General features: G+C 41.4%; 1 protein-coding gene and 1 long non-coding RNA gene across 9 annotated transcripts in view; one reads left to right on the top strand and one right to left on the bottom strand.

Annotated features, from left to right (window-relative positions):
- NUGGC (nuclear GTPase, germinal center associated) overlaps nt 1-27605 on the top strand; it is a 55516-nt gene that overhangs the window by 14317 nt on the left and 13594 nt on the right. For all 8 annotated transcript variants that reach the window (XM_019440869.2, XM_019440864.2, XM_019440867.2 and 5 more), the window contains 8 exons: nt 785-1007; nt 1489-1719; nt 5852-6061; nt 11890-12065; nt 13643-13661; nt 13951-14040; nt 22584-22689; nt 23882-24015. In XM_019440869.2, coding sequence (XP_019296414.1) covers nt 785-1007; nt 1489-1719; nt 5852-6061; nt 11890-12065; nt 13643-13661; nt 13951-14040; nt 22584-22689; nt 23882-24015 — 1189 coding nt within the window. The remainder of the gene's footprint in view (nt 1-784; nt 1008-1488; nt 1720-5851; nt 6062-11889; nt 12066-13642; nt 13662-13950; nt 14041-22583; nt 22690-23881; nt 24016-27605) is intronic.
- LOC109262353 (uncharacterized) overlaps nt 26099-27605 on the bottom strand; it is a 60782-nt gene continuing 59275 nt past the window's right edge. The window contains exon 6 of the long non-coding RNA XR_002077718.2: nt 26099-26346. This is a non-coding gene — a long non-coding RNA (uncharacterized LOC109262353). The remainder of the gene's footprint in view (nt 26347-27605) is intronic.

The following is a 27605-nucleotide window of genomic DNA, read 5'->3' as shown; positions in this document are numbered from 1 at the left end:
CTTCCATGTCTTTCCTTATGTTACTGTAGATGCTTTTCTCCAACAATGAAAAGGAATTTTCAATTAGAAACTAAGGAAAGGAGCCTAAAAAGTTATATAGCTATGGGCTATTATGGTTTATACTGATAGTTGACATTCATAGGGTTGCCACTGTTGCTAGATAACCTGCTAAGTACATATATCAAATTTCATTTAATTGTCCCAATACCCTATACAGCAGGAACTATTTGTATCATCCCAGTTTTACTGAAATTGTGGCTTAGAGAGGCCAAGAAGACATTGACCAAAATCACACTGTTGGTAAGTGAAAGGGCATGAATCCAATCCAAGCTGTGTGAAACTTTAGCCTGTGCCCTCAACTGCTGGGCTCAGATGACTAGAGGGACTTGATTGGTGACAGGGCTGAATCTCCTGCTCAATAAGACTCTGTGTTGCTCTCAGCAATACTTTACCTCTGCCCAAACTTTATATCTAGGAACCAGACTATGTAATTTCCACAGGACATAAGCAAAATTGCTTCGTATCTATATAGGAATTACAGAGCTTGTATAGAATTATCATTTCCAAGTAATGGTACTTACTTTTTGCATAATATTTTTTGATCCTCGTGACAACTATGTAGTAAACAGGGACTAATATTCTCCTTTGATCAAGAAAATAGTGGAGACTCAAAAAGATGTACGACTTGCCTAGGATTCGAACTCGGGTCCTTCGTGTTCTGTTTTGATACTCTTCCCACTGTGCTTTGCTGACCATGACAATGTACATTTAAAAACCAATCTAGAAACAGGCTACTTGCCTTGATTGAAAAACCATCATTGGACCCAATCTACATTGGATTATTTGGAAGCACAGGGGCTGGGAAGAGCTCCCTGATCAATGCCATCATCCAGCAAGCAATGTTTTTACCAGTGTCTGGAGAAAGTATATGTACATCGTGTATTGTACAAGTGAGCTCAGGCTGCTGTGAACAATACGAGGCCAAAATCCACCTTCTCTCTGACCAAGTAAGTGTCTCCTTCCTTCCTTGCTTCCTTCCTTCCTGTTTACCCTTCCTGTTTTTCTCTCTCTCCCTCCTCTCTTTCCTCCTTCCCCCTCTTCTTTCCTTCCTTTTCTCTCTTTCCTTCTCCCTCTCATTTAGAGATTAACATGATATTCTTTGTAAATAGAATTTAGGCCTTTGTTAAATGGAAAGAACATAGTACAGAATGAGAAAGCTCAGTGGAGCGAGATGGGGGTTTTAGCCCGCATCCTGTCACTATTGTTATGGGACTTTGGGCAAGCCATTTCCCTCTTTGGCTCCCCGTTTCCTCACTGACAAAACAAGGGGTTTGGATTGGATGATCTCTTGTTGGATTAAATGATTTTAGATTTCCTGAATATGAAGTCTCCTCCTGCCACCCACTCCCCAGAGCAGTGGCCTCCTCCCTTTGTCGTGGTTTTCTGTATCTGTGTTTTGAGGGGCTTGGCCCTGCTCTCCCTTGGCAGGAGTGGAAGGAAGAGCTGAAGAACTTGACTACACTCCTGCACAGGACAGAGGAACTGGACAGAGAAGAGGCAGATGCATGGGACAGGGATGATGCAGTGGAGGAAGCCATCTGGAAGCTACAAATGCTTTATGGAAATGGGGCGGAAAGGAAGAACTATGAAGAGTTACTAAGGGCAAAGCCCAAAGGAAAGATTCCCACATCCAGAATCATCACCCTCAAGGCAGAAGAGGTAGCTTCAAGATTTTTTTCTTTATTTTATCATGTGTCTCAAGTATAATAATTGAATCCATTTAGGAGATTTGCTCAAGGCATGGTGTTTTTATTGGAAATAAGTTGATACCCAAATCAGAAGCATCCCTGACCAAGTTCTTTTTAGTTATTTATGGCTGTCAAATGAGAAATTTTAGTGTCTGAATGGGAGATCTTTTGTGCACAGGAAAGACTATTTATAGTTGCTTGAGGATTAATTAAGGATGCTTTGGGCTGCAGATGTTAAAAAAAAAAACACCCCATTTACAATGGCTTAAATGAATAAGGATTTATTCATTTTCTCACATAAGAGTCTGGAAGCGGTTGAGTTTGTGGGTTGGTTCAGTGGCTCAACAATATCAAGATCAACACCTCCTGAGTTCCCTTGGCCGTTCATCATACTTGTTGCCTCATAGTCACAAGATTGCTACTGAGGTGCTAGACTTCACAGCTGGCTTCATGGCAGAAAGAAAAGGATAAAAAGTTGGCATCAAACACATCTCCCCTTTCCTTGGAAAGTAAAAGATTTCTCAAAAACACCCCCAACAAATTTTCTGGGTAGATTTTTTTTCAGAACTGGCCTCTGGTTCGGGCACATGGCCTTTCCTAGCTGAAAGGGAGTCTAAAGCAAGAAGCAGATGTGTTGCGATTGGCTGCCCAGACAGACAGACAAACACTATTCAGCTAGCACAGACAGAGGACAGGATGGATATTGGATATAGTAGAACAACTCTGTCCTCACTTTTATAATCAATATCCATCTTATTAAATTACATTTCATTGTAAATTTAAGACTTGTAGAACTAATGTGTAACTTATTGAAATTATATATTTAAAACCTAGTTGTTTTTTTTTTGTTTCTTAAAATTCATTTTTAAAATGTTGCTATTCTATTTATAAATCCGGCATTTTTTTTGTATAAAATAAGAACAATTACTTACACTTGTTCTAAAATTTAGCATTCAATTACATCCTAAATTTAACATAGCAAATCCTCCTTAAATAGCTCACACTACTTATATAATTAATCAAATTTCCTTAGACTTTATATTATAGTTCAAATTTAATATATTCAGTTCTCTCAAAAATTTTTAAAGACTTGGCCAGGCACACTTAGAAGTCAAATAAATGAAATCTTTCAAGTCACTTAGCTCTTGTATAGCTAGGAAATCAACAAATATAATAGTCACTTTTTATATTTAAATGGGTATTACTGTTCAGAATAATTACACTCCTAATGTCTAAAACATAGACTGAGTATGTCCAAAGAAATACAATGATTATAAAACTGATTACTTTATCTGCATACACACAACTTAACACCAACTAACTTACACCAAGGTATCAGTATCTATTTCTTCAATATTCTGTATTTAGAAATATCCCTTCCCAGTGTTACAAATTTAGGGTTGAAACAAGGAGTGGAAATATTCATTGAAACACAATTACATCTCAGTGAGTGAGGGCACAGATTGGGTTTGTGTCCGAGGTTCCAGACTACAATGAAGGAAGCTGAGTCTGCCTCCTAGAATGATTTATCCTGAGCCAGTTTATTGGGTTGAGCCTTCTTACACAAAGGGACTTCTCAAGCCCATGTTTGTTCTTTCACATTGCCCTTAATGTATCTGCTTTATTACTATTTTTTAATGTTTATTTACTTTTGAGAGAGAGAGACACACAGCATGAGCAGGGGAGGAGCAGCCTGAGAGGGAGACACAGAATCTGAAGTGCGCTCCAAGCTCTGAGCTGTCAGCACAGAGCCCAACGTGGGCCTCGAACTCACAAACTGTGAGATCATGACCTGAGCTGAAGTCAGCTGCTTAACCGAGTGAGCCACCCGGGTGCTCCTCTGCTTTATTTTTAAATATCTTAAAGAACTTTTATCATCATTTCTTTCACAATTTCCTGTTATTTGATTAGAATTGATGAATTCTGTGACTCCCTACACACATTGCATCAAATCCCTTGATTTAAACCCAACTCTTTTAAGAATTTCCAGTTTTGGGGCACCTGGGTGGTTCAGTCCGTTAAGCGTCTGACTTCGGCTCAGGTAGTGATCTCAAGGTTCATGAATTCAAGCCCTACATCAGGCTCTCTGCTGTCACCATGAAGCCTGCTTCAGATCCTCTGTCCCCCTCTCTCTATGCCTCTACCCCACTCATTCTCTCTCTCTCTAAAAAATAAACATTAAAAAAAATTTCCATTCTTATCTTTCTTTCATGATTATTCTATAGATGTTTATTAACAATGACCACCAGGGACACCTGGGTGGCTCAGTCGGTTAAGCATCTGACTTCGGCTCAGGTCATGATCTCATGGTTGGTGAGTTCAAGCCCCACGTCGGGCTCTGTGCTGACAGCTCAGAGCCTGGAGCCTGCTTCGGATTCTGTGTCTCCCTCTCTCTCTGACTTTCCCCTGCTCATGCTTGCTCTCTCTCAAAAAATAAATAAACATTGAAAACAAAACAAAACAAAACAACGTGCACCATACATCCCAAATCTCCCGTCCTCTGAAGTGGTAGCCCAGTAAAGATTTGCTGCCACACACATAGTTGCTGGCCTGAATGTGTCACTGTCTCAAAATATGTTTAGGTAGAAGAAACAATGGGCTGAGAACAATTCCCCATCCCACTCACCATCATGAAAACATTCTGGAAATGCCTACATGTCAAGATATTTCTTGTACTACGAGGAGAAATTTTAAAACCCAGATCAATTTTTAATTTGGCAAATATGGTCACCATATCACTATCAATTTTCTGTAGTTGGGGACTTCTGGTAATCCAAATGTTTGCATTAGCCATGTTGGAAGAATACTCTGTCTCCAAAATTTAGATTGCATATTAATTGATGTGGTTTTGGAGTGGTGGGGGGGGGGGGTTGTCTGGAGCTGATGGCCAAGAAAGAATTCTTGAGATATCTTTGGTACAAAAAGGTGATTTTATTAAAGCATGGGGACAGGAAGAAGCAGAAAGAGCTGCATTCTAAGTGTGAGGAGTGGCTGATTATATACCTGGGAGCTGGGGGAGGTAAGGGAAAGGGGTGTTTCCAAAAGGACTTGCATATGTTAAAGAAGATTCACAAGATACTGGAGGCCTAGCTATGTCAAGCTAATGTTTTTTCTCTAATAATGCATTAACATTAAGACAGTAGGGAGTTCCTAGAGGAATGAATGTTTTACTCTGCCTACCTCAAGTATTTGTCAATGGGGTGCAGGTTATAAGGAAATTTGACTTTACCATTTCCTTCTTGCCTTTGTTCCCCATATCACTATGGAGGGGAGGGGAATGTTAGGCCTCCAGGAAACTGAGTCTATAGGTTTCTGGAGGTTAAGCTATTGATAAGATTGCCTTTTTCTTGTAATTTACTAAGACATTTATAAACCGATGGAGACTCATGTCCTGCATGGCTGTGATCTCTATCAGGTAACCATATGTTTTTTGCTTTCCCTTCATTCTTGGGCAGCCAGGAGTGGCTGAAGAATATCACACATATCCCACCAGAGGGGTGTGGGGGGGGGGAGGTGTTGTGAGGTATTAGCTTGTGCTTTGCCCTCAGCTTGCCTTTGGTTCCCTGATCATTAATCACATTAATTTTAGAATCGAAACGGGAGGCGCCTGGGTGGCTCACTTGGTGAAGCATCTGACTCTTTATCTCTGCTCAGGTCATGATCTCAGGGTTTCTGGGATCAAGCCCCACATCAGGGTCTGCACTGACAGTGTAGAGCCTGCTTGGGATTCTCTCTCTCCATCTCTCTCTGCACCTCGGCCATGCACACTCTCTCTCTCAAAATAAGTTAGAAAAAACTTAAAGAAAAAAGGAACTGAAATGGAATTTAGAAGATGAAATTATTATCCAGTGAAACTATAGCTTTACTGAAGCTCTGTTCTAACTGACTGTGGTTTCTTCATCTGTAAATTAAGGAGCTTGTACTTTCTGATCTCCAGGGTCCTTTCTGGCTCTTGAAAACTGGATAAGGTCTTCTGGTGCCCATTGTCCAGTGCTGCTTCTTACCACTATTGGTGTACCTTCACTGAACCTGGATCATAGGCGATCCAGGACAGAGGAGCTGGGAGAATGTCTGGTGTGTGTGATTGTGTCCTTCTTCCTCAGGCAGAAGAGCTGTCTGTCAAGCTGGACCCTTACATCCGGACGCACAGGAGAGACTTGGATGGCGAATCAGCTGAGACACAAATTTGGCCCTTGATCAAACATGTGGAAGTGACTCTTCCCAAATCAGAGATGATACCAGAAGGGGTTGTGCTGGTGGACATTCCAGGCACCGGCGACTTCAACAGCAAGAGGGATGAGATGTGGAAAAAGGTGATTCTCTTTCACGTGGCTTCATGTCCTCTTTGCTTAACTCCTCCACCCTTTCTAAAGCAACCAAGGGGTTTTATGAGCTCACTGGAGTTAAATTCTTCTACTTTCTAGGTTCTAAGCCTCAGGGCAATGGCAGGATGTGTGTGGCCAGAGACACTGGGGAGAGATGAATCATGAGGCAGACCTGGAAGTTAGAACAAGAGCGTGTGATCAGGAGAAGGACCAGCAATAGATTGGTCTAGAAGGAAGCAGAAGAAATACAGACAGAGGGGGAAAGGGAGGCCAAGAGTTGAGTACAAGGTAGAGAAGCTTACGGTCCAGCACCAAGGAATGAGGAGGCTGCTACCGTGTGTAGTTGCAAGGAACAGAGACCTGCTGAAGCAATCCCAAGTTAAGAGGCTAATCGGAAGAATATCAAAGGATCTCATGAGACACAGCCAGGCCTCAGGGCCACCTATCAGGATAAAAGCAGCTATTTTCTCTCTCTTCTTCTACATGGCTCTTGTGACTGTTTCTCTGTGCAGTTCTCTGCAGAGCCCTGTTTTTCTCTTAGTTTTCTCTACTTAGCCCTTAGGATCCATATTGTGAAAAATGACCACCTTAACCCTGTCTTTAAATGGAATTGTAGTTCATATGCCTACAACTCTCTGACTATAGTCTCTATGCCTTTTAGTTCAAATTCCTGAGGAGGAAAATGGGATCGATTACTGCCTAGCTAACTTAATCTCTGGATTAAGCATCTATCTTTAGTGCATGCGGTCAGCTGTGCTGAAGGTGATGGTTGAAATGAAAGTCTACCCCTTCAACCAAAACTTGGGTAGGGGTTCAATTCCTGGCAAATGAAATTAGAGCTGGCCAGGCACCTCCAGATATGTCTACAGCCAGAGTAAAGCATTGGGGTAGTTAGATCTGTACCTAATGATTAGAGGTTGAAATATTTTAAAGAATTTATCTCTTTGTTCATTTCCTTTTCATTCATCAAACATGTATAATATGTAAAACAATGTGCTTTGCATTGAGGATGCAAAGATTATAGCTAATAATAATAATAATAATAATAATAATATACCAAGCATTTACTTTGTGCTAGGTACTATTCTCAGTAAAATAATTTGCCCTTTAGCACACTGGGGATTTTAATAAAGGCAAGATGGCTTGAGAGCCTTTCTTCTCTTAAACCCCACTGTAATCCTACATGGTTAGACAAAGCTAAATTAAAAGATGCAGAGCATGAACTTTAATGTTAAGAAACATGTGTGTGCATGCACATTGTGTGTGTGTGTGTGTGTGTGTGTGTGTGTGTGTGGTGTTAATAAATGTACAGCAAAAGTAGAAACCTGCCTTTAGGAAGGATACACACCCAACTGTTAACAGGAATTTCTGTGATTACCAGCACTCTTTACTACATACACCCCTGTATTTTTTGTATATTGCATGAACATGTATTATCTTGACAGCTAAAAAGATGAAAGCAAAATAAAACAATGTTGAATGGGAAACAGAGCCTTCCTGCAAGGGGCTTAGAGTCTAATAGAGAAGAAACCCACAGATGTCAAAATCCACAGCAGAAAGTGATGTAAGAGAAGTCCAAGGTGCTATGAACACTCACAGATAGAAATTACCTCCAAAAAGAGACCTCATTCCTTCAGCGAACACCCACTGAGCATCTACTCAATTCTGTATTGGGTTTTGGATAGAGAGAGACAAAGTCCATGCCCTTGGGAGTCCTATAGTCCAGAAGAGAATCAGTTAGTCGTATTAATTAACAAACCACATTACTTAAAAAGGAGAGCAATAGTAATGAATTCTTTTCTTTTTGTAATTTTTTTTGTTTTTAAATGCTTTATTACAAACCAGTGTATGAACACCAATTCTCAATAACATCAATATACTTGAAAATTTATGTAAATGTGTAAGTGTTTATTTAGTATAACACAGTATAGTATAGAATATGATAGTATTATATGTGATTTAAAATAAAGAATAAGTGAACAAAAATGGAGTCATGTAAAACAGAGACTACAAATCCAGATGTCTATTTGGATGTGCATTAAACATATGGGATTTTTTAAATCAAAATATATTTTATTTATTTATTTTTCAGTAATAGAATTTAGTGATTCATCATTTACTTATAACACCCAACCAGTGTCCTCCTTAATGCCCATCACCCATTTACCCCATCCCCCCACCCAACACCCCACCAGCAACCCTCAGTGTGTTCTCTGTATTTAAGAGTCTCTCATGGTTTGTCTCTCTCTCTGTATTTAAGAGTCTCTCATGGTTTGTCTCTCTCTCTGTCTCTCTCATGGTTTGTCTCTCTCCCTTCCCTTATGTTCATCTGTTTTTTATCTTAAATTCCACGTATGAGTGAAATCATGTGATATTTGTCTTTCTCTGATAACTTACACACTCTACACTAGCTTATACACTCTAGTTCCATCCATGTTGTTGTAAATGGCAAGAATTCATTCTTTTTCATCACTGAGTAATAGTCCATTGAATGAATATATATATATATACATATATATGTATATATGTATATATATGTATATATGTACATATATATGTATATGTACATATATATGTACACATATATGTATATATATGTGTACATATATATATATATATATATATATATATACACACACACACCACATCTTCTTTATCCAATGAATTGTTTTTGGATGAGAGGGAAACTTCAGAGAGGGCACTTAAGCCCAGCTATCACCAGAGAAGATTGTTGAGAATGGGACCACTGAGCACTATTGTAGGCCAGGGAGCAGCAAAGACCCAGAGGAATGAAGGAGCCACGTGTTGTGGGAAGCATGAGTCTTCCTGGGTGGCTGGAGGAAACAGGTGTGGGGTGTAAGGAGAGAGGCACAGAAGACAAGTTTGGAAAACTTAGGGATGGGCTTAAATACTACCCTTCCTGGGGAAGCTCAAAGGATAAGAAGGACTGGAGCATGTGATAGAGAGAGAAAGGGTGTCTTTAGGCAGAAGGAGCTCGGAAGCACAGGGTGGGAACACGGGGGGTGAGACATAAGACTGGAGCTGGAAGGGGACTGGGAAGGAGGGCTGGTATCGGTAAATCATGAGCACCCCAGCACTGTAGAAGGATCCACTGGAGGATTTGTGCAGGTTTGTGCTAAATGAATGACTGAGGGCTGCAGAGCTCTGGACTGGATTTGAGTCAAGATCAGGATGATAGAATCAGGATGACAGCTTACAGATAATCAGCCTATGCCTGGATTTTACAGATAAGGAAATAAAGGGTCAGAGAAGGGAAGTAATTTGCCCAAGACCGCACAACTACTGAATGGCAGAATTTGAACCAGAGAGCAGGTTCCTACCTTCCCAGCTGAGGCTCTGTGTCTCCCCACAGGACCTCCCCTAACAGTTCTTTAAGATAAAGGCAGTCCCAGTGTCCTTCTCCTTGGTGGTCCGCTCAGGCCCGACCATGAGGGCCTTTGTTTCTACAGGGTCTCAGCTCTTGGAGTGGAATTGCCAACCTTGGCTAGTTCCAGGCTGGGTCCCAGGAGCAACAGCCTAGGGAGGCGGCTAGCCTCTCTCACCGGATGGAGCCATGGTTGCTGCCAGTTATGATACTCTGGGAAGCCAATCAAAGGCCACTCAGAACAGAGGAGCCAGCAGATCTGGCTCAGAACACCCGCTCTGAGGAGGTCCGGTTAAAGTGAAGGGACTGTTCCCAGCCTGCTCTGCTTGGCCTCAGCTCCCCTGCATTCTTGTGGTTTTGTGATATTCTCTCACAAGGAGTTACTAAAGACTCCCCTCTTTTCAGGGAGAACAGAACACCCTGCCCCCTCCCCTGTCTCTCCAGCTGCCAGCCTTGCCTTCCCTAAACTAAGAGTATTATGAATTTACATGTCCCTGGCTGCCACTTTGAAGTCCTGAGACTTTAGGCGTGTCACTTGAGCTCTGAGGCCCGTTCTCATCATGGGGAGGGAGGATGTGGGGGTGACTGTGGTACCACCACTCCTAAGCTCAGTTGCTCTAGGTTGGGTTTTTTGTGTCTTCTGCAACTCCAACTTTACCAAATCCCGGCAGCCAGAGCCTCTTGTAGGGTCTGAGACTTACAGACCTCTTCTTATGTTAATAAACATTTATTAAGCACCTGCAGTTTGCCAGGACTGGGGAATACGAAGGTACAAGAGGCCCTGCCCTTCAGGAGTTTGGGGTCTGCTACTCTACAGTGTTCCACAGCCTGAGTGAATAGCTTAGTAGCTTCCCTAGTTAGATTGTAATTTGGGAAGTAGGAGGGAGCTGTTGATTTTACTTTCCTGCCTAAATGTGAGTCCATCCACATAGGGAGGAAGTTCAGGACCCATAGTCGTGTGGCCTTAAACTGGTCTTTTGCTTCTTGGGGCCTGTTATCTTCTCTATAAAACAGTGACGTTTGTCTAACTCTAGAGATTTATGGTTTTAAAATAATGATCCATGAACAGAGGGTAGGTGATGTGGTGCAGGTGGGGGGGGGCCTCTAAACCTTCCACCTCCAGTTCAACTAAAGCAGTTCAATTTTTAAAAACCAATTGGAATTCTTCCTCAGCTTTCATTTGAAAAAAGCCTCCACTGCTAAAAACAAACTCAAAACCCACTACTCTAGGTCAAGATTTCTCAGGCTCAGCTGACATTTTGGGCCAGATAATTCTTTGTTGTGGGGGTGCTGACCTGAGCACGGAAGGATGTTTATAGCATCCCTGGCCTCCACCCACTAACACCAACGCCAAGTCATAACAATTAAAAATGTCTCCAGAGACTGCCATTCTCAGGTACAGAGTTGCCCTGAGTTACGAACCATTGGCATAAAGCAAAATGATGATTTAATTAGCAAATCACAAACTTGTTACACCTTTATGTGCAAAGTGCTGTCCTGAGGAACTTCAAATAAACTCAGTCCCTGAGCTGGAACAACTTTTCATTTATATGGAAAAGTAAGACCAGTGAAATAATATACCAAGAGAAATGTCACAAGGCAACACATAAAACCTGTCCCATAAAAGTTGCATAGCTAATAGAGCAATGATATTAATCATAAATTGTAATTTCGTGCTCATTGGCCTTTGCAACTTGGATCATAAGGTTTATGGCTCCTTGCCTCCACGTGGTGGCAGTGTACTGAATAGGCAGGGGCAGTCAAATATCAAAATGATGCCCTGTGGTGATAACTTTGGGGGCAATGCATGACCAGAACCAGTTCTGGAAAAACAATAATTTTCCCTAGAAGACAGCTGAGGTAAAGCAAGCCAGTGATGGATCTGGGACTGGAGGTCTGATTTCTTGAATTCTGTCAATCACTAATGCCACAGACATCTATGAAGCCTCTATTAGGGCCAAGCGCTGTACTGGAGGTGATGTAGATTCCAAGCTGTAAAGTGTAGCCACTTCTCATCAGGTCCCTTGCGGTTGCAGGGCGGCGGGGAGTGTGCAAAGAACTGATCCTGTACAATAGCTCTGTGAGGTACAATGGCAGGTAAGTCCAGGTGCTTGCTGTAGGATACAGAGGAGGGGGGGCCAACCCACCCTCAGGTGGCTGTTAGCAGTCTCAAAGAGCAGATGGAAGTCAAGCAGAGGCTGTGTGGCAAGTGCAAAGGTCCTGAGAGATAAAAGAGCAGGTCACACCTGAGAAACTTCGAGAAGCTCAGTCTGGCTGGTACATGGAGAGTGCCGTGGGGAGAGGTGAGAGGTGGGACTGGCAAAGAGATGGGGCAGAACATGGAGGCCACAAATGATACATGAAGAGACCACGTCCTCTACAACTGAGACACCATTTATGTTCTTAAACCTGTTGTGGTTATGTTTCACAGACCATTGATAAGTGCTCAGTGATCTGGCTGATCAGTGACATCGAAAGAGTTTCTGGAGGGAGAGCCCATGAAGACCTTTTGAATGAGAGCATCAAAGCCTGCCAAAGGGGCTTCTGCAGGGACGTTGCCCTGGTGGTCACCAAGACAGATAAACTCCACCTGCTGGAGTATCTAAGGTACCGTGCTGGGTTTGTAGGCCTGTGGGCTTTCCTCCATGGGCCCCGACTACTGTAACAACAGAGCCTTGACCCCTGGGCGTTTCAGACTTAGAGAAGTGACTGCTGCGGATGAAAGAGGAGTCTGGGTGGCTTCCTGGGATATCAGGACCCTTGAGCAGATTGTGTTGGGAATCTAAACCGTTGGGGACCCTCCTCCAGTGAAGCTGCTTAATACTCAATAGGCTGTGGCCTATATAGCTCCAGGGGAGCCACTCATGTATATGAGATGCAAAGAGCACCTCCTGGAGGTGTGCAGTGTGATGGTCCTCCCCGCCCCCCACAGATACGGAAGTGTAGATGCCCCGACAGCTAGTTGGCACTTTGTATAGTACTGTCTGGCACGGTACAGCTTTGAAGTGTCAGATTCTGTTTCAGATTTTAAGATTTGCTCCCATTTGGAGCAAGTTCTCCAAGTTTCAGAACTTTGGCCAAAAGTAGCAGGATTCTTACAGAGTCATACTCAGACAAAATTTTAATGGAAGGTAAGCATTTTAGAGTTTAATAGATGTTAAAATGTCCTGATTTTCATGTAGACCTCTGTACCCCCATACCCAGGAGAGCTATAATTTATTTTCTATATGGCACACTTTGAAGGTGGAAAGGGGGTGTTATTAACTCTTACAGAGAAGCAGCTGGTATAAACTGGTCTGTCCTGGGTGCGCGGGGCATATGGTCACCAGATGTAACGTTGTTAATGCTTCTCTGCTCTAAAAAGAGGATCTCTACCTGTCACCTGTCATCTCCCCCACACCCACTGAAACTTGAATTCTCCAGGAATTCACTAAGCAGAGACAACTTCCTGGATGAAGAAATAGGCCAAGGCTTTTCCTCCAACTTCTCACTTTCATGGCCTAGGTTGGAACTTCAGCTTTGTTTGTTTTCCCCCCTGAAGATTCCCTTCACCCCACCCCCCCCCACCCCATAATAGTATCTCCAGTTCTCCCGTCCCATGCCAGTTCTGCAACTAAACATAATTCAGTCAAACTTATGAAACCTTTATTGAGCATGGTGGTAGGGGCTGCAGATTCAGAGAGGCATATTGCCTAGTCACTGAGATCACTGACTTAAAAGAGGGTTAAAGATTATAAGAGAAGGACACACTGGGGCACCTGGGTGGCTCATTCGGTTAAGTGTCCAACTCTTGATTTCAGCTCAGATCGTGATTTTGTGGTTTGTGAGATCGAGCTCGGTGCTGACAGTGCTGAGCCTGCTTGGGATTCTCTCTCTCTGCTCCTCTTTCTCTCTCTCTCTCTCAAAATAAATAAATAAACATTTAAAAAAAAATAAGAGAGGGACAAAGTACTATGGGAGAGACTGGGCCAGTGGGCGAGGTCACGGAAAATTCTACCACCAGCAAAACATTGAGAAATAAAGACACTTTTTTCAAATGGACCCTGGAGGTGGATCAGAAGAGGGTACATGTGGACCAAAGAAAGTGTATGCAAAGGTATTAAGGTATATACTGCTCTCAGGGAAAGTTGAAAGACTGCCATGACACACAATAAGTTAAGTAATTGTTATAATTTTCATTTCAGGGAAAGAAAAGTGGGAAATGTAAGTATGGACTACTTTTATTTTTATTTTTTGAGCTCTGTTGGGATATAATTGATATACAAAAAATTGCACACGTTTAATGTAAACATCTTAGTGAGTTTGGACATATGCGTGAACTAGTTATTTTTAAATAATACTTTTCATGGTTGATATTATAAAATTTGAACACATGCACACTTGTCTGGGCCAAACGAAGATACATTGCCAAAAGAGATGTGCGTCTTATCGCTGTATCGCTCTTGATAACCCTGGACTCTTTGCCATGCTTTCCTTTCTCTTCCCAATCTAGCAAGCTATTCAAAGTCAGCGAGAGGCCGTTTTAGAAAGAAATGAAGTGATAAAACTACAAAGGAATAGAATTCTCAAGGAAAAACTAAAGGTGAGTTAACAGATTTGCCTATGTATTTTTTTCTGTTTTCAACCACTCACATTTATCTATTTGGTCTTGCATTGTAGCTATGCCAAAAGCTTTGGAGTAGACAGTTTGGACTTAACTTAGTTCTACTGATGAATAACTTTGTGACCTTAGGCAAATTACCATTCCTCTCTGAGCCTCCACTTTCTCATCTGTAAAATTGGGAAATGATAGTATCTACCTCCTGTGGTTGTTGGAAGGATTGAATGAGCATATGGTCTACTGAGAAATATGAGCAGGTAAAATCAGAGATCACCACACTGTTTGAGGGTGATCCGCTGTAGGAATGCATTGAATGCTGAGGGAAACACAGAAAGATGCACGGATCACACTGGCAGTCCAGGGCAGGTGGGGTGGTGGGGTGGTGCTGCAGAGAGGTGCAGGGAAAACTCACACTCTTGAGCAGAATTTTAAAGAGCCAGTAGTCGTTAGTAAGATGAACAAGCGAGAGAAAGGGCCTTCTGCAAGAGGTTTGGGAGATAAAGTCTGAGCTGTGTTTGTCAAACTTGAGAAATTGTTCTGCGGGAATCTTGGTGTTTTGTTAAATTATTTTTGTTATTCTATCACAGAAATCGTTATAAACATAAAACTCCTTACTGTAATAGTCTCTTACTACTATAAAACTGAAACCAATTTTAAGATAAAATATTAATGAAACATAGAAGTGGTACATCAGGGTTAGTATAATGTGATAGATGTTTTTGGTTTTGCTGAAACTAAATCTTCAGTGCTGGGTAATAGTGAAAACATATGGCCTGCTGTCCAGTTCCATATTTAATTGCATTCCATATTTTGAATTCAATTACGTTGATGCAGAAAATCATCTGATGTACAGTGTGGAGCTGAAACTTTCAAAGCTTTTGTTTCTAATTCAGAATAGTCAGATTTCATACTCAAGCCAAAATCTTTGACCAAGCAATTCTTGAATACTGGTTTTAATGAGGCAATAACTGAGGAAAGCTGTTCCTATTCTCTTTAATTGTTCTTGTTGGCATTACAGAAATATGCATTTAATGAGTGCCTGGTCATATTGTTTCTGGAAACAAAAACACAAAATACTTCAATACACAATCCACAACTATATTTATTGCTAATAATGCTAATGATAAATTTATTGCTAACAAATGCTAATAAATGTTGGTGCATATGAGATGGGGTCTGGACAACAGTGAGCCAACTTGCGGGGTGACTGCAGTTCTGACTATTACGGTCAAGTCCTTTTGAGGTCTGCACACCCTCACCTCTGACGGCCAGGCCATCTGATGGCCTTAATTCTCCAACCACTTTACTTCAGTCTGACTTAATACGAAAGCTTAACTTGTACTGTATGCCTTCTCATGGAGCAAATTTAATGTTAGTCATAGAAAATATGAGACACAAGTTGATTGTAAGATAGTCATTTGTATAGATGTCCATGCTTATTTTTTATTATAAAAATAAAAATTAGGAAACAATAGTATAGGAAAAATGACGGACCCCCGGAGGCTACATTTATGGACCTCAATTTGGAAATGCTATGTATTTTAGAAAGATTGTTATTAAGTAAAATGGATGGGGGAGGGGCGAGTGAAGGTTGGATCTGGGGAGACCAGTTGGAGGTTGTTCCTGTAATCAAAGCTGGAAGCGCTAAGAGCCTGAACTAGGCAGTCACTGTAGGACTAGAGGAGAGGAGATGCATTCAAGAGATGTTAGGGAGCTCACATCTATATGTCTGGATGACTAATTGTATGTGGCAGGTGGAAGAGAGCTGGGTGTTTGCATTCTCATGTATGTCCTTTTACCTACAGTATTTTACCTTTGCTTCAGAGTACCTGTAAAGAAAGCCATACTACTCCCATGTGTCTCCCTTTTACTCTCATGCTGGCAACACTCTCATAATACTTCTTCTTTTAAGTTGAAGTCGTTGATGCACAATATTATATTAGTTTCAGGTATACAGTGTAGTGATTTGACAATTCTATATAGTACAAAATGATCACCACAAAATAAGTCTAGTTACCATCTGTCAGCTGTTATTACAATATACAGTACTATTGACTGTATGCCCTATGCTGTACTTTAAAGCCCCATGACTTGTTTAGTTTGTAACTGCAATTTTGTACCTCCTAATCCCCTTCACCTATTTTGCCCATCCTTCCATCTATCCCCAGTCTGGCAACCACCAGTTTGTTCTCTGTATTTGTGAGTCTGTTTCTATTTTGTTTTGTTTGTTCATTTGCTTTGTTTTTTACATTCCACAAATAAGTGAAATCATATGATAGTCATCTTCCTCTGTCTGACTTATTTCATTTAGTGTAATATCCAGTAGGTGCATCCATGTTGTTGCAAATGGCAACATTTCATTCTTTTTTATGGCTGAGTAATATTCCACTGTACATATGTATAACCTATCGTTTTTATCCATTCATCCATCAAGAGACACTTAGGTTGTTTCCATATCTTGCCTACTATAAATAAAGTCGCAGTGAAATAGGGGTGCGTATATCTTCTCAAATTAGTGCTTTCATTTTCTTCATACAAATACCCAGAAGTGGAATTGCTGGATCACATGGTATTTCATTTCAATTTTTAATTTTTTTCAGATACCTCCATACTGTTTTCCAGAGTGGATGTACCAATTTACATTCCCACCAACAGTGCGTGAGGGTTTCCTTTTCTCCACATCCTCCCTAACACTTGTTACTTCTTATATTCTTGATACTTGCCATTCTGACTAGTAAAAGGTGATATCTTGTGGTTGTAATTAGCATTTCCATGGTGAGTAGTGATGTTGAGTGTTTTTCATGTGTCTGTTGACCACCTATATGTTTTCTTTGGAAGAATGTCTATCCAGTTCCTCTACCCATTTTTAAAATTAATTAATTAATTTATTTATTTATTTTAAATTTTAGTTAGTTAACATACAGTGCAATATTGGTTTCAGGAGTAGAATTCAGTGATTCATCACTTACATACAACACCCAGGGCTCATGCCAACAAGTGCCCTCCTTAATGCCCATCACCCATTTAGCCCATCCCCCCACCCCCAGCAACCCTCAGTTTGTTCTCTATCACTAAGTCTCTTGTGGTTTGTTTCCCTCTCTTCTCTCCCCCCTTCCCATATGTTTATGTTTTGTTTCTTAAATTCCGCATATGAGTGAAATCATATGGCATTTGTCTTTTTCTGATTGATTTATTTCACTTAGCATAATACATTCTAGCTCTATCCATGTCATTGCAAACAGCAAGAATTCATTTTTTGATGGCTGAGTAATGTTCTATTATATATAAATACCATATCTTCCTTATCCATTCATTAATTGATGGACATTTCCTCTACCCATTTTTAATTGGATTCTTTGTTTCATTTGGTGTGCTCTTTCATGAGCTCTCTATATATTCTGGATATTAACCCCTTATCAGACATATGATTTGCAAATATCTTCTTCCATTCAGTAGGTTGCCTTTTTGTTTTATTGACAGTTTCCTTCTCTGTGCAAAAGCCTTTCAGTTTAATGTAGTCCCAATCATTTATTTTTGCTTTTGTTGTCCTTGCCAGAGGAGATAGATCCAAAAAAATATTGCTAAGACCAATGTCCAAAAGTTTACTGCCTATGTGTTCTTTTAGGAGTTTTATGGCTTTAGGTCTTATATTTAGGTCTTTAATCCATTTTGAGCTTATTTTTGTATACGGTATAAGGAAGTAGTTTAGTTTCTTTCTTTTGCATGTAGCTGTCCAGCTTTCCCAATACCATTTATTGAAGAGACTGTGTTTTCCCCATTGTATATTCTTGGCTCTTTTGTTGCAGATTAATTGACCATACAAGCATAGGTTTATTTCTGGCTCTCTATTCTCTTCCATTGATCTGTGTGTCTGTTTTTGTGCCAGTATCATAGTGTTTTGATGACTGTAGTTTTGTAGTATAGTTTGAAGTCTGGATGCATGATACCTTCAGCTTTGTTCTTCTTTCTCCAGCTGCTTTCGCTATTTGGGGCCTTTTGTGCTTCCATTCAAATTTTAGTACTTTTTGTTCTAGTTCTGTGAAAAATGTTGTTGGTATTTTGATAGGGATTACATTGAATCTGTAGATTGCCTTGGGCAGTGTGGACATTTTAATGATATTGATTTTTCCAATCCATGCTAACACACTTAACAATACTTCTGATACCCGTAAGGTGCCTGGGTGGCTCAGTCAGTTAGGCGTCCAACTTTGGCTCAAGTAATGATCTCGCTGTCCTTGAGTTCGAGCCCTGCAACAGGCTCTGTGCTGACAGCTCAGAGCCTGGAACCTGCTTCGGATTCTGTGTCTCCCTTTCTCTCTTCCCCTTTTCCACTCATGCTCTGTCTCTTTCTCTCAAAAATAAATAAACATTGAAAAAAAATTTTAAAAAAACAATTCTTCTGACACCCGTGTTGGGATTTTCTCCCACATCGAGCAATTCTCTGTGACACCAGCAGGGTATCTTGCAATTTAACTCAATCTGACAATATCTTCCAGGACATAGCATCAGATCCAACAGGTTAAGGGCTTAGTCCCACAAGACTGCCCCCTACTTCAAATGCCAGATGCAAACAGTAGGTCCTCAGTTTACTCACAACTTCTGTCTGACTTGGCTGCAAATTGAAGGTCCCCATGACCTTCTCCCCCTTGGATTTGATTATTTGCTAGAACAGCTCACAGAATGCAATGAGAGAATTACTTACATTTACCAGTTTTTTGTATAATAAAGGATATGATAAAAGATACAGATGAAGAGATATATAGGGAAAGTTCTGAGAGGTTCCCAAATGCAAGAACCTCTGTCCCTGAAGAGTTGGAGCATATCACCCTCCTGGTATGTGGATGCATTCACCAACCTAGAAGCTCTCTGAACCCCATATTGTTGGGGTTTTATGGAGGCTTTCTCACATAGGGCATCATCAATTACTCTGTTTCTATCCCCTCTACCCTCTCTGAAAAATGGGGGGTGGGACTGAAAATTCCAAACTTCTAATAGCTTGATCTTTCTGTGACCAGCCCCCACTCAGGAGCTCACCCAGAGTTGCCTCATCGGAAAAAAAAAAAAAAAAAAATTCTCCCATCACTTAGAAAATTCCAAGGGATTTAGGAACTCTGTGTCAGGTACTAGAGTCAAAGGCCAAATATAAGATCTAGAGATGCTTCAGAGCACTGGGTGACTCAGTTGGTTAAGCGTCCGACTCTTGGTTTCAGCTCAGTTCATGATCTCATGGTTCGTGGGTTTGAGCCCCATGTCAGGCTCTATGCTGACAGTGCAGAGCCTGCTTGGGATTCTTTCTCTCCCTCTCTCTCTCTGCCCCTCCCCTGCTTGTTCTCTCTCTCTTTCTCTCAAAATAAATAAATAAACATAAAAGAAGAATAAGAGATGCTTCTACTGCTCTTATCACTTAGGAAATGACGATGGTTTTTGGAACTCTATGCTGAAAACTGGGGTCAAAGACTAAACATTAGAACAAAGGATTCTCCTATCACTCCTAATTACAAGGAATTTAGGAGTCCTGGGTCAGGAACCAGTGGCAGAGACCAACACATATATTTTTCTTATTAATATTACTTATTTTTCTTAGTTTGAAGGTTATAATGGGCTCATGGCTTTTCATAGAATTATTGTGTTCTTTTTGATGTTCAAGTTCATATCTCGGCCAACGGGAGCCCATAATTTAAGCTGGATCTTTTTAGCCTTACCCAGACACTTTTTTTTTTTTTTTTTTTTTTATTATTATTTATTTTTGGGACAGAGAGAGACAGAGCATGAACGGGGGAGGGGCAGAGAGAGAGGGAGACACAGAATCGGAAACAGGCTCCAGGCTCCGAGCCATCAGCCCAGAGCCTGACGCGGGGCTCGAACTCACGGGCCGCGAGATCGTGACCTGGCTGAAGTCGGACGCTTAACCGACTGCGCCACCCAGGCGCCCCTTTACCCAGACACTTTTAAAAACATTTTTGCTCTTTGGCAACAACAAAATACTCAGGCCCCTTTTATTTTTCCCTGCCCTAAGACATGGACCTACTACTCTCAAAGACACTTGGGTTTCATTTAGTAAAGAATAATATTAAAAATAAGACTTGGGGTGGTAGGGGTTCATATTAAATGATTTAATACAAGTGAAAGAAGTGGACAGGGTGATATCACTGCAAAATTATTTTAATGACGGAGCTAGAAAAGATAGATGTTTTGAAAATTGAGTCATGATTCGTATTACTGATCTCCAGCTTTGCTATCTCTTTTTGATGCCGCTTCTATCTAGTATCCCTTCTATTTTTTAAAAACTTTTTTTTAATTTTTTCATTTATTTGAGTGAGAGAGAGAGAGAGAGAGAGGGAATGAGTGGGGGAAGGTAAGAGAGAGAGGGGGACAGAAGATCTGAAGCGGGCTCTGTGCTGACAGCAGAGAGCCCGATGCGGGGTTAGAACTCAGGAATCATGAGATCATGACCTGAGCCAGAGTTGCTTAACTGATTGAACCACCCAGGTGCCCCTAGTATCCCTTCTATTTTGAGCTACAGGTTTCTTCTCTCTCATATACAAAATATTCTTACAAACTGTGGTAATAAACAATGTGTGTGAATTACAACAGTGACTAATCTTTCCATAGGATAATTTGGTGAGTGTCCACTTACCTCTTGCTGTATCCAGCAAGGTCGTATCCACCTACCTTCCAGCTGTAACGACATCTCTTTTATAATAAAATGGAACCTGCATACTGTAGTCACTTCACTGGCACCATAAAAATATTTCTCTGCACTATAATAACAAGCACAAAGGTTAACTAATCTTCAATGATTTTTAGAAGAGATATACAAAATTTAGAGCAAGGTTTTAAGTAATGTAAATACCTAGGCACAGCTAGGCATACTTCTTGCTTTCAACTGTTTTAAACCCTACTTAAATTTAATTCCGTATCAATTTTATCTTCCAGTGGAAGATAGTTTCAACTTTCCTAAACTGTTTTTCCAAAGTCAAAACGCTATCAGAAAGGAAAAAAGTTAATTGTGGCAAATCTTCTGTATAATTTCAGCCCTGTCTGCAGTGTGTGAGGCTTCTGGAAGCCTATCCAGGTATATCTATTCCAGCCTTGACTACACGGGCTTACCACTTGCCAGACATGTGGTCTCTGGACTCACTCAGCTCTTCTGTGTCTTTGCATCAGGAAGAGACTGGTGACTCTCTATGGTGTTCTACTGCCCCCAAACCTATGCACACACATGCACACTTTGTGATTTTTCTCTTTTCTTTTAAGTGAGAAAAATGAAGATTATGGAACAATATTTATGTATACTTCTAGTATTACTTCTTTGTGGTGATGATTTTTCTAATAAAAAAAACCCATTTACTCACATTCTTAATTCCTTGCCATTTAAAACCATCATTTACTTAAACACTACTCTGCTTTTAAATGTGTCTGATTACTCACTAACCACCCAGCTAAGAAATTGTACTTTTTTACACAACCTTTGCCCAGTGTCGTGGTGTTTAGGTAAATATATAACAACCAGATCTCTGTTTAAAAATAAAAGAAGAAGGGGTGCCTGGGTGGCTCAGTCTGTTGAGCATCCGACTTCGACTTGGGTCACGATCTCTCTTGCAGCTCGTGAGTTCGAGCCCCGCGTCAGGCTCTGTGCTGACAGCTCGGAGCCTGGAGCCTGCTGTGGATTCTGTGTCTCCCTCTCTCTCTGCCCTTCCCCACTTGCACTCACTCTGTCTCAAAAATAAATAAACATTAAAAATTTTTAAACAAACAAACAAATAAATAAAAGAAGCAAACCCCAAAAGTCCTGATTTCTAGCACTTGCTGATTCCCACCATTGCCAATTTCAAGCCACCAGGGTGATGTCACTAAAGGTGGAATTGGGGAGAGCCGTGTGCCGTGGCTCTCATGTGCTGGTGCAGCACATCACTGCCTTTGCTGGAGTTGTGCTTTTTTTCTTACCATAAAGCCTGCAGTACTTTTCCCCTCTGTGAACACTTTGGTACACTTTAAACCATTTTCTCTATACATTTCCTTCTAGAATTGGTATTTTTATTTATTTTAAAAATCTTATTTATGTTGGGTGTGGGTTGAGAGAGAGAGAGAGAGAGAGAGAGAGAGAGAGACAGAGACAGAGACAGAGAGAAGGAGAGAGGGAGAGAGAGAATCCCAAACAGGCTCCATACTATTGGTGCAGAGTGTGACATGGGGCTCGAACTCCCGAACCGTGAGATCATGACCTGAGCCGAAATCAAGAGTCGGACACTTAACCTACTGAGCTGCTCAGGCACCCCTAAAACTTCTATTTTTACCTCCTGAGAGAATAGTTTCCATGTAGCAGTTTTCTTACAACTTCCAACCTTATGAAGCCTGGACAGATAGGAAGACCTGACGTACAAGGTGTTGTGTGTTCTTTAAGGGGCTGTTGCAGCACCGAAAGTTAGTGAGCTGAAATTTGCGGAAGGCTCTTGTAAGGCCTGTGCATTATTTCCTTTACCATGTTTGAGTATTCTGTTCTCCGTGTGCCGCTCTCACTTCAGAGAAAACTGCCCGCCGACTCCAAGGTTCTGGAAGCCTCCGATCTCGTGTACACAGTCAGCGCCCAGGAGTACTGGCAACAGGCTCTTCTCACTGAGGAGGAAACTGGTAATTGATACATTTTTTATCTCAGTCTCTAAAATTCTCAAGATTGAGCTCTGAATTTCCCTCTCTAGAACTTTCTGCGCCACATTTCCAGCTTGCCACAGTTTCTGTACCTATTAACAAATGTATTTGTTTTTCTCTCTGCATTGTGGTGCCTGAGACAATTCCTCTTTCATCCAAAGTCTACCAAGAGTTGGTAGAGGTCAGTGATTGGGTTGTCCTTTCTCAGTGTTTGGCTTGAGATTCCTCACTCACCCAGCTACAGGTATTAGTATTTACTGAGCTTCTGTTGTATGCTCTGTCTCTGAGGAGGAAGAAGCAGAAGACATGACCCCTTTCTTGTCAGAATTTAAAATCTACATGAGCAAATGCTAAGCCATGTGTAAAACATCAAGGTAAAAATAAAGCTTGGTTAAATGGTGCTGTGAGTACAAATCCAAAGAACCTAAAAGTCTGTGTGACTGGAGCACTCAGTGAAAAGTGGGCAAGCAGGCAGGACCCGAGCTTGACGAGACCTGCTTCGAGTTAGCAGGCATCCTGCTTTGGGTGAGACCTGCTTCTCTCTCTCTCTCTGTCCCTGGTGGGATTCCCTCTGTCTCTCTGCCCCTCACTCATTTTCACCCTGTCTCTCTCTCAAAAAAAAAAAAAAAAAAAAGAATTTCCACTTATGGGAATAATGGGGGAAAAGGTAGGAAGAGTCTGTTACCTTCTGATGAACACAGCATTAGGACTAACATGAGTTTCTAAACCAGAATCCCACTCAGCAGAGGTTCTCATCCTTTCTACAGCAGGCATGAGCGATTTTCATGTTAAGGGTTATTTGATATAGATGGAGAAGTCTAGGGTGACTGAAGAGCTGAGTATCTCGGATTGTGGGCACCTTTGATTCAACTATTCTGGTAAGTAGCAGGCCAAAGGGAAGTGCCAATGTTTTTAAGCAGCCTGCACTTTTCTAATTACTTTGACTTGTACTGCTAAATAAAATTAGGAGTTAGGAGGCTAACTTCCTTATTGTTGATCCTAGACATGGAGAAAATACCCTCAGAAAAGCTGGTGTAGTGAGTGGGCAGTCAGCCCATGTAGGACCTCAACTGTGGTTAATTCAGACTGCCATTCTGATCTGTTAATTTTTGTGGATTCTATTTGCTGTGAACTCTGGCCTTTTAAAATGGTTTGTGCTGCCTGTGAATTCCAGAAATCCCCAAGTTAAGAGGCTATATCAGGAAAAGGCTCTTGGACAAGAAGAGGAGGATGGTGACCAAGTATGTTACTGAAGCCTTTGGTCTGTTGCTCCTCACGGACAGTTTCAACTGCATGGAAAACCTGCCGGTATGAGAGATACCTGTGCGTGTATATTCTGCCTCCCAACCTGAGCAGAACATTCCCTTTTGCAAAGCTAGAAAAATAACTTACGATAATTTTTCTTTTCATATCAAAGGAAGATACTAAGCCCAGAAATTCGAAGGGGACAAAAAGATAATTAGGGGGTTAAAATTGTGACATTTGAGTAAAAAAAGAAACAAATAATATTTTACATGGGTTGAGAGGAAAATGTAAAATCAATCAGCAGCTGCTTTTACCTCTCCTGAGACTTGAAGAAGATGGAATGTGTTTAAGTGATAACAGAAGTGATTTGTTTCAATCTAGTAGAATATTGGCAATTCTTGGTTATCCTACCAAGGAATGGCTCCAGTCCAAAAACTTTTTCATCTGTCTATGGATTTCCCTTATGCCTTGGTGCCATCAGAATCTCAAACTCAGAGCAGCCTAGCAAAATAATGTGAGGAAGGGATCTAGGAGGGACATTCAGCGAAGAGTTTATGTATTTATCTTCATGATCTAGAATGCAGACCTTCTGAATGGGCAGTTCAAAATTACTTTTCTCATAGTAATGGACAAATTTATCTTTTTGGTGGGTGGCTCTTTTTTTTTTTTTTACCCTAAAATAAGACGGATAGGCTGCTAGGTTAGAGGTTGGGGAGAGTTTGGGAGAAAGATCTGTTGCTGCAATCAGTCACCAAGTGCACTGCTTCTTTGTGAAGGACTGAATATACAAGTAGGAAGTCATATGTTAAACCAGAACTCTGGGGGCACCTGGGTGGCTTAGTTTTTTAAGTGTCTGACTCTCAGTTTTGGCTCCGGTCATGAGCTCACAGTTCATGGGTTCTGACCCTGTATTGGGCTCTACACTCGCAGTGCAGAACCTGCTTGGGATTCTTTCTTTCTCTCTCTCTCTTTCTACCCCTTCCCTGCTCTCACTCTATCAAGATAAATAAATAAACTTAAAAAAAAAACAAAAAAATCAGAACTCTGACTCACAGCCTGTAGCAACCTGCCTAGGAAACCAGCCCCTTATCTACAATAATGAGCTTAGGAAGGCAGCCTGCTATAAGTTAGACTCATAGGGAGTCAGACTGCTATCTGACTCCAAGAAGCTAAGCAATAATGTCTATAACAATTAGCCCCAAATGGGCTGATGGGTTAATAATCGACAACTTTCCTAATCTACATCCCTGCTTCCAGCCAGAGAAGCCAAATATGTACCCTACCGAATCATATAGGATCCTTGTTTCTAGTTAGCCCACCCACAGCTTCCCTGTGCCAGCGGCCTCAGATGGGAGCATACCTGAAGACTTCCCACTCCTCTGCTTGCCTTTGAGTCTCTGCCAAACCCAAGTGATGGTGGCTGACTCTCTTGCTACAGCAAGTTCTGAATAAATAGTCTTTGCAGGTTCTCATTTGGTTGGTGTTTATTTCCACACTTGCTTTCAGCCATCAGATTTGCACAACCAAACTGTCCAATTTCTTGTCATGCAGAAGGAGGTAGGGCCAGAGAAAGTGAACCAGTAGGGCTCTATGAGAGTTCAAGGGGCTGGTCCTGAGAATGTGGGTAGGTATACCCAGTTTGGCCCCATGGAGTGGCCAGGAGGAGCAGATAATGGGGACCTGACCTCAATGTGAAGAGTAAGCAATGCCAACTGTAGACGGCATCTGCAGTTTTGGTCAAATATCTACGTTAACAAAATTCTATATAAAAGTGATACATAGAGAGAGGTTCCCTGTCTTTTTCATCATGTTTCTTATGCCTCATTTTGGCTTAGTTCTGTGACAAAAACAAAAAACAAACAAAAAAAAAAAACCCAAAAACTAAAAAAAATAAAACAAAGCATAAAACAACCTCCTGGAATCTGAGATTCTCTAATTTGACTTTGTCCTCTGAAATACCAGGGAAGCATTTGACCTTCTAACTTCCCGAAAAAGTTCTTCGGGGTGAAAATCGCCTCTCTGCCCAGCAAAAGATTGCTTTTGGAAGTGCTGATGGAAAACAAATCAGATGTGGTGCCGTGTGCGGTGGTTTGTTTTACAAACACAAGGACGAGGCATTTTGCAATCAAACTCAGAAGTGCCCCCCCCCCCCCATGCTCTCCTCTGCTGAGGCAGAGGGGCAGCCCGTGTGGGGATGAAATACCATCCTTGCAGCCAGACTGTAGGCGACAGCAAACACAGGGCAGGGAGCTGGTTGGCGCTTCTCGGGTAGCCCTTCAGATAGCCTTTTGCCAGCATTTTCCCTCAAAATTCTTTGGCCTCAGATATTGGTCTCAAGTCTTTGTTCATTGATGGAAAGTTGGAAGGCAAGAGTTTTGTCAGTTCCTTTGCATTCTGAAAAAAAAAATCAAACCTAAGAATGTGGTGGTATATCAGTTTTAAGATTATGATTCAAACCAAAAAATAGAGAGTTTGCATAGTTAGTGATTTTAAATGAACAGGGATCTAGTCATTATTTTTATGAATCAGTAGGAAGTTCATTATGACATCTCAGTGTTGAATGAGCCCTGTGTTTATTCATAGTAAATACCAGCTTTTCCTCTTCTAATTGTTCCTTTATTCCCAGACCTGCTTTCTTATCATTCTTTTGTTTATTCAACAAGGATTTGTTGAGGGTGAGCCTTTGTGAGAATCTTGCCCATAGAGTTTCCATTGGTGACTCCTTTCTTATTTCCTTTTGATCACCAGTGACACCAAAAACTCAAAAGAATCCAGAAGGCCTTCTGAAAGAAAAGTATGGCTTATAGAATTCTTACTGGTGAAAAACTATGGGAATCCCCAGGGTTCGCTGAAAGCTGAATAGTCTCCATAAACTTTGAAACTCGTCTGCTCTAAGACTTACAGAGTGTGGGAGTTTGAGGAACACCTGTTGTCCAGAACATTCAACCTCATTCACTTCAATACAATCAAGATCCAGAAAAGCTCAGTCATTTGTATAAGGTCACACATCAATTTGAGAGCTATTTCTGTCATCACATTTGGAATAGAATTTAAAAGCCCACGTTGTCTAACAGTCTCTCTGGGGCGTTCATTCACTCCAAATTGTTTGTCAGCCACAAATCCTGTGCCATGCCTCAGAATAAACAAACATGAATAACACTGTCCATGGATTCTTCAGTGAGTTCCAAGTCTAGGGAAGAAGATATGGGATGGGACTGACATAGCACAGCAGGAGGAAGGCTGGAACACAGGGATGTACAAAAAGCAATGGAAGCATGGGAAAGAGAGCGCCAGTTCCACCACATGGGTGCTTTCGAGCTTTGGAAGGATGGGAAGCTTGTGCAAAGTTATGGGGTCACAAAAGGGATGACACATTTGGGAAATGGTAGCGCATTCAGGAGCAAATACCCAGGGATAGGATGACATCTTGGGCAAACAGAGAGCTGGTGGTGCTGGAGAAGTTGGTTGAGACCTGGCTATAAAGAGCCTTAAGTGCTGAGCTAAGTAGTATGGCTTCCGTCTGCTGCAGGCACTGTGGGGTCCCCCAAGATTCTCACACAGGGAACAACAAGACACAATTCCCAATTTGGAACCTAGGGGTCAAGGCTACCTCTCCCTTGTATCATTTCAGTAGATCTTTTCCTCCTTGATTA

The sequence above is a fragment of the Panthera pardus genome, unplaced genomic scaffold (assembly GCF_024362965.1).
Source record: "Panthera pardus isolate Hobbes unplaced genomic scaffold, ASM2436296v1 HiC_scaffold_13, whole genome shotgun sequence".
In the NCBI taxonomy this organism is placed as follows: domain Eukaryota; kingdom Metazoa; phylum Chordata; class Mammalia; order Carnivora; family Felidae; genus Panthera; species Panthera pardus.
Note: the sequence above shows the minus strand (reverse complement) of the source record. Positions and strands in the feature narration are given on the sequence as shown.